The sequence below is a fragment of the Malaclemys terrapin genome, chromosome 7 (assembly GCF_027887155.1).
Source record: "Malaclemys terrapin pileata isolate rMalTer1 chromosome 7, rMalTer1.hap1, whole genome shotgun sequence".
In the NCBI taxonomy this organism is placed as follows: Eukaryota; Metazoa; Chordata; order Testudines; family Emydidae; genus Malaclemys; species Malaclemys terrapin.
Genome location: NC_071511.1, coordinates 93,331,254 through 93,342,637, shown reverse-complemented (window position 1 = coordinate 93,342,637; position 11,384 = coordinate 93,331,254). Strand labels below are relative to the sequence as shown.

At 37.3% G+C, this 11,384-nt stretch overlaps 1 protein-coding gene across 1 annotated transcript in view; it reads right to left on the bottom strand.

The window, feature by feature from the left end:
• Positions 1-333: 333 nt before the first annotated feature.
• The window catches only part of PTEN (phosphatase and tensin homolog), a 98,079-nt gene continuing 87,028 nt past the window's right edge, over positions 334-11,384 (bottom strand). Inside the window, exons 9-10 of the mRNA XM_054035617.1 lie at positions 5,813-6,037; positions 334-3,948 (exon numbers count right to left, since the gene is read on the bottom strand). Coding sequence (XP_053891592.1) covers positions 3,766-3,948; positions 5,813-6,037 — 408 coding nt within the window. The 3' untranslated portion in view covers positions 334-3,765. The remainder of the gene's footprint in view (positions 3,949-5,812; positions 6,038-11,384) is intronic.

The following is an 11,384-nucleotide window of genomic DNA, read 5'->3' as shown; positions in this document are numbered from 1 at the left end:
GCCAGTAATTTGGTTTAATTCAAGAAATCAGAGTACTGTTTTATATTTCATAGGTTGGAGAGCATCAAAATGAAAGGCCCACCTTCTTTTATTTATTCTAGTTTTTGAAAAACAATGCAAGCAAAACCCACATTTCCTATGCCAACATTAATTTGTTAAGACTCAATCCCAAAGCATGTTAACATGCAGCTTTCCTGAAATATGTTTTGATACACAAGGAGCTCCTTTTAGAGAAATGTCCCTTACTCCCACGATCACACTTGATTCTTCATTTAATAGCAAAATATAATCTGAGCAGTTTACACCCAAAATACTTTAATAAAACACCCACACTGTGACAAGAATGAGACTTTAATCAGTTTTAAGTGGAGTTTTAACACTAAGAGATAAAGGGTTGTTAAACACAATAACAAACGGACATCTGATTTGTATGAGGCATTATCCTGTACATGTCATATTTTGTTGTTTTTGTGTATCCTCAGTGCATAGCATTACACACAGAGCCACTGTTGCACAGCACAATAGTATCTGAAGAGGCTGAATCAGAGCAAGGCTGCTTGACAGACTCAATTTTCGTGTGTGTGTGTGTGTACGTACATATATTCATTCTCTCTCTATATATATATATATACACATACATACACACACTCTCTCTCTCTATATATATATATATGCACACACACACACACACTCTCTCTCTCTCTCTCTATATATATATGAAAACAGACTGAAAAATTTGAACTGGCAGAGTAAAAGGCAGCTCTGCCAAACTGCAGTTAAAGCCTTTTAGCACACAGTTCTACCCCTTCCATCTGCATGCATGACATTTTTAACAGTATTTAAAGGTAAACGAGGCACTTTGTGGCAACCACAGGCATCGTTAACATATTGCACAAATTTGCTATAACTAAACATGGAACTTGCACACTGGCACCCTATTTTTATTTTTTAAAGCTGAAACATTTGATGCTGTATATAAACTCCACTTTAGTTTACAATTTGTGCCACAGCAAAGAATCTTGATGCTATTTATACAACTGCCCTTAAATTAACTGTGGCAAAACATTTCGAGTGGGGCTACAGATGACTACGGATGGTACAGGGCCTAACAGTAAGCTCTTATGAAAGTGATGCCTTCAAGTAATTTCAGACATGTAAGCTGCTGCACATCCAAGAGTTTAAGTATACAGTCCAGAAACTCCGAGATTACCTACCGAATGCATTTCGAGCTAATTATGAATACTGTCATAAATAAAGTTTTAATAAGGACTCAAAAACCTTTCAGTCATAGTAATTCTTGTCAAGTTCTATGGGGATGGTAACTGAAATAAAGTATAGAAGAGTATGTATAATATATTTTATATATATATAATATATATATAATATATATAATGCCATTTTTCCATTTCCAATGACTACACCATAAAATGTAAGCAAGGCTTCTCAAAAACATTGAAACATTCATAATCAAAACCCTCATTCAGACCTTCACATTCCAAAGGAAAAACAACAACAGTGCAAAAGCCCATTATAATGTCATTATTTCCATTCTGGCCATCAGTGTTACATACTGGAACCACACATTTAATTTTGATATCATGAGCCCAAAAGTGGGACATAGTACAGTGTCAAAATCAAAGTATTTTAAAGCATGAATATTTGTTTATTAGCCAACATGACTTTCAATTGCTAAAAGCAGACATAAGGTAAAACATGTATCAAGGCATAAAGTCTGGTCTTCAAGTAGCCATTGCCTGCTGGCCAATTTAACAATGGGAATTCCGAGTGCTGGACCAGCATTTTTGTTAAGACCTTAAAATCTAATTTAACTTATAAATCAGAAAATCCTATAATAGCTTTGTTATAAGTTTAGATCATGAATTTGAGGAGCAAAATTGACCAATAAATATTGAAAAAGCATGTTACACCTTTGTTTACCAAAATTTAGGTGAAGTCCTGCCTTGTCTTTTTACAATTCATATTCTCGGTTAATGCTGTTGTACTAGGCCCAGATTCATTAGTTAACTCGGTAAGAACACAGCTAATGAACAATTTCGGCGCCAGTAAGTTAATTAAAATTGGACTTTACACCATAAAGTGTAAATTTTGGGGTAGATATTCCAAAAGTTTGAAGGTCATGGTGTATTTCATAGTGAACCGAATTTTTAAAAATTTCTTCGTATCTGTATTCAACGATAGTTGTACTCTTAAATTATCTGCAGTCTGAGCATGTCAATCACCATAATATTCAAAAGTGAAGCTCAATCCCTATTTCTGGCTATGAAGGAATGATACAACACTGCCAGTTTGGATATCTAATTCTTTTAATAGCAAACAACAGATAGAATATTTGGGACATGTTCTACTTTTAAAAAGTACACATCTTTATATCTGTGCAGTGTTGAGAATTTATTGCAAGACTGGTTTCCTTTATACCATGTGTAATGTCTCTTTTTAAACATTGTAGGTACTAAGTATTCAAGTAAAATTCCCTAACAGTTAATGACATTTAAAAAAAAGTGTGCAAAACTGCAAAACTCATTGTAATGAATGTAATAGAATGTGTAAGGTCAAAGGGGTGGAAGGGCTGACAGCTGTTTGATTGAATAAATGCATCCATAAATCTTCAAAATAAACACTAACCTGTAGAATCTCAAATTGAAGTTTCTCGTGCACCGTTATAAAATATTTTATATTTAATGAGAAAAAAGTTTGCAATGCAGCACATGAAGCATTCACAGCAGGTATATGATTGAAAAACTAATAAAATAAGTGTAAGATGTTGACTGATGTATGTACTAATAGCATCTGACTTCCAGCACTGGCCTTGATTACACAGGAGATGGAGCAGCCATAACAATTGAGAAAAACATTTAATAAATCATTGTCTTTTTTAGAACAATTGTTTCAAGCCCATTTTAGGTTGATAGCCTCCACATTTCTATGGTTAAGTCATTGTTGCTGTGTTTCTTATCTGTGACCCCATTATTTTCATATCCCTTCATTTGTGGGTCTTTAAGATGTTGTGGAAGGTTCATTCCTGTACCCCATATGGAATCACTCCCTCTAGCTGCCTTTTCTAGCACCATTATGCTTAAAAAAATAAAATGCACAAACAACAAGCAGTGACAGCGGCCGATTCCTCAAATGTCCAGGATTAATTACTGCAGCATGCTAAAGAAAGGTGCATGTAAGTAGCCGGATACGGTACATAGTCCAGGGTCCAGCATAATATATTCCTTTCAGAGCATTTCTTTCCATTCCCCTATCCAGAATACATGCATTAGAATGTAGTACAACCCTTTAGAAACTTCTCTTAGCCAACTGCGGACCTATCTGTTGCCACTTAAGTGCAAAGAAAGGGGCAGGATGTGAACCTGTATATCAGAAAGCTTTTTTTCCCCCCCAACTGCAGTTGGTGACAGACACAAAAGGAAAAATTCCTACGCATACACATCAGATCTGTCTCCACTTTTATAAAACTGGAATAAAATGGGAAAGTGCCATCTTTATATTTCCTAATTGAAATTTTAATGTCCTTTTGACACAAAAAGGTATATACATAACATAGCTACGTAACCTTTTTCAACTGGACAACAAGTGTCAAACCCTGTAGATTTATAGGGCAAAATAAGATTGGTCAGGAAAGAATTGTTCCTATAATTGGTAATCTGACACAATGTTCTATTGCCATTTGAAAAGGTCCTTTTTCAGTTTATTCAAGTTTGTCTCTTTGTGGTTTTTTTTCCCAGATAAAAAAAATATTCAGACTTTTGTAATCTGCGTATGCTGATCTTCATCAAAAGGTTCGTTCTCTGGATCAGAGTCAGTGGTGTCAGAATATCTATAATGATCAGGTTCATTGTCACTAACGTCCGGTGTTACTGAAGCAGAACTGCTAGCCTCTGGATTTGATGGCTCCTCTGTTTTTGTGAAAAATAGCTTCACCTAAGAAAGGAAGAAAAACAAAAAGTTAATATAGTCTGAGCTTTTCTTTCTTAATGTAGTTGAGACAATACAGGCCAAGCCTAAACTTGGAAGGCTTTGCTTGTATAGCTATACTGGTAAAGTGCTCCTAGTGTAGACACAGTTTACACCAGAAAGCTTATTCTAGCTCTGCCTAGTGAAATAAATTAAGCCAACAAAAGCACAGTATTGTTGGTAAAACTGCATCTACACTGGGGGTTTTTGCCAGTATGGCTACATCAGTCACAAATCATACCCCTATTCAAAATAGATATAATGACAAAAAAGTTTGTACTGTAATCTTGATGACAGTATTGGCTTCAGAGATTGCCCAAACACACAGGTCCTTTAAAATCATTCTACCATGTACATTTGTTTAAAAACTTCCAACTACATACAACCTTAGATATTAAACTTTTGGCATACAAAATTCCAAGTCTCAAATCTAAAACGCTTACAAATTTTTCAGTAGCACAAATGGTAAGAGTCATGAACCCATGTCAATAAACAAGTACCTTAGGAAGGGACCGTTAGGAGTTCCCACCACAATCATAAGCAATAAGAAACACCCAATTACAATCAGTGCCCTTTGTGGCACTATTAATTACTCACTATCAATTATCCTTTTTCCCTTTACCCATATTTATACAATTTATATATCAGTGGGTATTAACAGATGGTTAGAACAGTGGTTAAAACAGATGGATATTGTAGTGATGTTTCCAAATAGCAGAAGCATCCTCAGTTAAAAGTAGTCTTATGGCTAGAAAGATAGTATACAGAAATGGCATCTTCTTCCACAAATACACTCCCCATGAGGATTCAGTCATGTCTATTCACTTAAAACAAGGTTGAACACTGAAGTAAACAGTGTTAATTAATAAAATTACAGTTACATTTGGGAACTGGGAACTGAAATGAATTAATTTACTAGACTTGGTTTAAGCACAAGTGGTTCTGTACGTGCATCAATCATTTGTATTCTGAATCACTGCAGTTAACCATATCACCACCATTCTTTAGCACTCTTCTAAACCTTTTCAGTTGCAATACCTCTTCGGTTTCAAACAGCTCCGAGAGCAATAGATTCCAGAAAACTACTAAAAGCAAGTTAATCGAAACAATATTTGGTCACATTGTTCTGTGATCCCCCATAATTTTCATATTCCGTCATTTGCAGAATGTGTGTGTGGGAACAAAAGTTTTATAAGCAAGATAAGAGTACCAAAGGGTTCTTGGAACCAGACATTTCTTTAGTGGAGACAAGGACTTAAAACACAAGCTTCCGAGTGACATGAACGGAATCAGATTATGGATCAAATGCTGAGACAGGAAGCAGAGAGTATGCAATCCTGCACATCAAGGAACTCAACTCATCAAATATTTAGGGTAGAGCTGGTGGATCCACTTGTCAGCCCATGAAGAGGAAATACAAGCAGCATAGAGACTATTATATCCCTGAGGTTTCCTATTTGCTGCTAGAGTAGATGTCAAGTTTGAGTGTTTTAATTTTTCAGACCATGACCATATTCATAATTTAGGCTGTGTAAGTTGATCAAAGAAACTCTTCAGAATTAAAGACAAAAGTTACAATTAAAAAAAATGATATCTTAACTCCTGAAAAACCTACTCCCTTCTTTTGCAATAATTCCAGGATCAGTTACTGAATTCTTAAACAGATAAACTTAAGCAATGACATATCCAGATACATAACTTTCTAGACTTAGGCAAGTAATATAACAAATGGTTCCTAGATAAACATGTTCTGATAATGCAGTATATATTAAATAACTACACACAGCTCTTCAAAATTCTGTTTATTCTATGCTCCTTAAAAAATACTGACCTTGAAGTTTGGAGAGAAATATCTGTTGGCTTTGTCTTTATTTGCCTTATCTAGATCATTCTTTGTTAACGTAAGGATTAGATATTCCTTGTCATTATCTGAGCGTTCTGTGCTGAAAATACCATCTAGTTCCTGATCTCCAACTAGACTTCCATTTTCTACTTTGTCTGAATTTTCATCCAGTCCTATGAAGAATGTATTTACCCAAAAGTGAAACATTTTGTCCTGTGGGAAAAAGCAAGCTTGCTTTAGTATTTACAGATGGTATATTATCTTATTTGAATACAAGCATCATCTGGTTTTTAAAAATTGATGAGTTTAACAATACCAAACCATGAAAGGAATAAAAATCTAGACAATACTACATCATTGGCACATCAACTGTCAGGAAGTAGATTTTCATTAGTCTTCCTACATAACGTACAGACCTTATCTATATTAATCACCACATGGATTTTCCTCAGGTAATCAAATAATTTTATTTTTTTTTAAAAAGGGTCTTTCATAAACCAAAAAGGCTTCAATAAATTAAATGGCCAAATATACAAAATGGGAGATTAAAAACTTAGTACAAGTAGCAAAAATAGCAAGAAAATAGTTACTAGGCATATAAAACAAATTTATTTTGTATACAGATACATATAGTAGCTGCTTCCTGACAGACAATCCTTACCAGGCTACTTGGATCAGTAGCACTGAGTCAGTGAAGGACATCTGTTTTAATATTTGTAATTTAATTAGTGTTCCATTCAACAGAATGTGTTGCTTTTCTTAATTTTATATGAAAAAAGTTTTGGTAAGAAAGAACACTTGTCAATACAGAAAATATCTGAAAAGGATTAATTTTATTCCCTTGTGTAGATCACCCAAAAGCAAGTGTTTGCTAAGATGGCTGCGGGGGGGTGGGGGGGGAAGGGGGAAAGAGAGAACAGGAGGTGAGCCCCTGGAAAAAAGTATTTGCAGACCTTCTGAAAAGAAAGGAAAGTAATATAAATGTTTATTGAGATGCCCAGTTATATTGCTGGCATATCTACTGATCAAATCAAGGTTGAAACATTCTCTCTCAAGCATTCCAAATGATCTGCCTTTGACAGTAAGCAGGGAATAGTTATTACCTGCAAAAAAGTATAAATCACTATCTTGCACTGCAGTGTTCCAGTGTGCACATGCAAACAGATGTAAATATTTAATCCAAGTCTCAGACTGATTTATACATTCACTGATGTAACATACAACTAATAAGTACCGATAATTTATGCTCTTGATTTTAATTAGAAGTGTTGTGGGATACTACTACAGATGCCTGTTTTTTTCACATACATTCCTAGGCAAGCAGCTATAAAGATGTTCTATCCTTTACTGGGTTAAATCTCTGATGAAAGTTAAGATACTATTAAACTTAACCTTTATAACCCCTTAATATATGTAATGTCCACATCTGGTTTTCTCCTCCATACTGGCCAACTAATACCAGATCTTCAATGCCATTAAAGTCTGGGTCCAGACTCTAAGATTGTTTCTCTCCCTGAAACCCACCATGACAAATGTACTTCCCTTTTGAATCCCCCCCTCCTGACATAAAACTCAAAATTGATTTTACCACCTCCAGAACAAAATGCAGAGCAATTTTTAATATTGCTACAGCCCTTTCCATAATAGTTATCCTGAAGAATGAACTGGCAAAATGGGGTGAGGAAGGGAGGGAGAGGGATGTGTGTCCACAAAAAAGCAATGGTATTTAAAAAAAAAAGCATTGAATGGTGTTATACATTAGTAGAATTGGGATTGGGCTCCATCTGAACAAATGAAACTATGTATTTTTATTAGTGCCCATATAACATGATGGAATCAGATACATTTCTAACAACAAAAAAGGCAGCCCAACCCTTCCAGACCACATCACAGTGCTGATGATTTGGAAGGGTTGAGGGTAGCACAGAAGCTGCGGTGGCTCTTCACCAATTCAGCATTCCTTATGCTGCAAGAATCTTTTACTAGCTTTGTATTTCATCTCTGCAACTGTTTCATTACTATTTTACATATACATCTGCATAAACACATCCTCCCGTGCATGTGTATATATTCCTCATTATAGAGAGGATATACCCACCTTCAAGGAAATTTGAAATCAAGGTTGGATTTGCAGATCCCTAACGGGGAGACAGGTGGCAATGAGAGTCAAAATTGCTTTTATGTACAATTAGCTAGAGAATTATCACTGTCCTCTAATTAATGTACCTCACTGATGTCATCTATGCCTTTGTGGATCTCCCAACTGGATTACTGGAATGCACTGCAAGTGGAGTTAGCCTTGAAGGCTATTGCAGAACATGGATCCCCATTCAGTCAACAATATCAAACAAGTATACATCATTTGTCATCCAAAGGCTGCATTCATTTTCTTTAGCTTCCAGGTGAAATTACATGTGGAAATCCACAACTTGAAAGTCATGTGTTGTCTGAGTCCTGGATACTGGACAGAAACTCTCCTACGTGGCCAACATTTTAGATTAGCTGAGGTGATGGTGAACAATCACTAGATTAAAATGTTTGAACTGGGGGCACGTCACTCTTGGAACTTGGGAACTAGGTCCACTCCCCTGGTCGCTCTGAGCTCAAATCCATTGGATCAGGCTTTATGCTATGCCCTGATGGCTAGAGCCCTGTGTGGATACAAAAATTTGTATCTGCATTTGATCCATGATCCACATAAATTGTCCGTGGATGCAAATAACCGCAGATATTTGTGCATTTGCAAGGCTCTGCTAATAGCTCCACAGGTCACCTTACTCCAATAACCCAGGGCTGTGCCAAACCCTCAAGCACCACCCACTTCTCCCCAGAACCTCCCGCCACCCATGCTGTACTGTCTTCCCTGCTCCAGGCAGGGAGACTATATCCTGGGGCCTTGTGTGCAGCCCCACCTTCCCTACGCAGCTGCAGCTGCTCTAACACAGCTGCGCTTGGCTCACTGCGCAGGAGCACACGGTCACGTTCCCTTCTGGGAGTTGTAGTTTACCTCCTCCATCCAAGCAAGCAGGGGACTACAACTCCCAGAATGCCCAGTGGGCTATTGCTGCTGCTGCACGATTCAGAGAGCTGAGCTGGAGCTTGAGAGCTGGGTGACAGTCGCTCTATTTGGGTGAGTGTGTGCTGCAGAGCTCTGCACCCAAGTGCGATCTGGAAAAATGATCTGCGGATATCTGAGGGTATAAAGCAGATATCCGCAGATTTGCATGGGCTCTACTGATGGCCATCTCCAACTGATCAGATCTTTAATCCTTTGCCTGTGTGGATGGTAGGGCTATTCAAGGAAGGTGTCCATTTGACTTGTTAGTTTTCAATGTTCTTTAAACTTTTTATCCTGTACATGTCCTTGGAGCTTTTAAAATAGGTACAAATGAAGAGAGAAAAATGTAAAGTCTTCTTTCTAGAATTGCATATGTAAAAATATTTTAATTTTGACATTCAGTGTCTACACAGTACTCTTAAAAGATTAAGAGTGCTATGTCTCCACCACTTTTAATGCTAGGGTCATTTAGCAATCCCTCTTCTTTACAAGGGACTATTTAACAGTTACATAACTTGACAGGAAAACTGACAAAATATCTTCATTTCATAAAATACGTTGTCCTTTATGTAGACAATATTCAGCGGTTCTGGAGCTAAATTAACTCTTCCAAGTTACTGAAAATGCTCTTCAGTTACATCAAGGAGAAAGTTAACTGAAGTCTATCAGAGCAAGTGAAGCTTATTTTTAGTAACGTACAGTGTTCAAAATAAGGAAAATTTACTCACCTTGGACTTCTGCTTCTTTGACCATACCTTTCAGGATTCTCAAGCTTTAGCACCTTAGCACAAAGTGGTAGAACTACCTTAATTCGTAAGATTTATTTTAACCCTTACAAAAGCAACTGCAGTAGAATGTGAGCCAAATCCCCTACTGGACTTTGAGTGTCACCCACTTCCATTTATTCAACTGCACAGAAGGCAATGTTTCCAGAAAGGTAAGGCAATTCAAGATGGCCAATAAAAATATATGCCTGAAAAATAAACAAGACCAGGTCTGGGGTAGGTATCTCCTGAACACCCTAGGAAAACTGATGCAAAGAAGTCATTTAGCATCTAGCACGGACCTTATCTTCCTTAATTGGTCCATTTAGAACCTGGAAGCAACGGACCCAACTTTTGCAGGCTTCCTACTGCCAATATACAGTAGAATCTCAGAGTTACGAACACCTCAAGAACTGAGATTGTTCGTAACTCAGAACACAACATTATGGTTGTTCTTTCAAAAGTTTACAACTGAACACTGACTTAATACAGATTTGAAACTTAACTATGAAGAAAAATGCTGCTTTTTTTTTTTTTTTAAAGTAGTGTACATTTAACAGTACTGTATTTACTTTATTTTTTTGGTCTCTGCTACTGACTGATTGCATACTACCTGTTCCAAATGAGGTGTGTGGTTGACCGGTCAGTTCATAACTCTGGTGTTCGTAACTCTGAGATTCTACTGTACTTCAAGACAGAAACCAGGGGCAAAACACCAGGAAAAAATTTCAGTTGACCAATAAGGGATATCATTAAAAAAAAAAAATCATCTTGGGTGAAGGGAGAGCGGCCTCCACTACCTTGAAAACAAGGTCTAAATCATGGACAGTCTGAACTGAAATTTTTTTTGGCGGCCAAATGTAAGCAATGATGGATACTTTCTAAATCTGTGGTTAAAAGACTATAGAACAACTTTGCAAAAACCGATGGAAGCATTCTTGAAGCAGGCAATGGTAGTGGTCTTGCTAGTGATCAAGACTTTACATGGTTTTTAGTTTAAGGCAAGTGAAGTTGTAAGCAATGCAAAATGCTTGCCTTCCTTCTCTAGTCTCTCCCTTTGTTTGTCTCCCCCCTAACCCCATCCCATCTCTTTAGTATTTGAGCACTTAATCTTTCTTCCTTTCTAACTGCAGGAACAGAACCATCTTAATTAGCTTTACAGGGTCTTGTGTATTCATATGCATGTGTGTGTTCATAAATATTAAATGTGTGTGCAAAGAAACCGAGGAAAGGCTAAGATGAGAAATTGGGGGGAGGGGGTAGAGGGAGGATAGCTCAGTGGTTTGAGCATTGGCCTGCTAAACCCAGGGTTGTGAGTTCAATCCTTAAGGGGGGCCACTTAGGGATCTGGGCAAAATCAGTACTTGGTCCTGCTAGTGAAGGAAGGGGGCTGGACTCGATAACCTTTCAGGGTCCCTTCCAGTTCTAGGAGATGGGTATATCTCCAAATTTCGTATTTCTCTCAAAGCTGCCAGTTTTATGGCCACTGTTACCGCTTCTGGGAGTTCCATAGTCTAAGTGCAAGCTCCTATTAAAGGTCAGTGTCCTGCACTCACCAACTGGATGATAGTTTCATGGGAGATCATGGCCATGAAGAGAGGTAACCTATGATTTAGTAAGGGTCAAATCCCATGGAGGATTATGAATATCAGCAACAGAAGGCTTGAACTGCATTCTGTTTTAATGGGAATGCCAGTGCCCAAAGGAGAGTACCAATGAAGAGTTAACAGCAACCTGT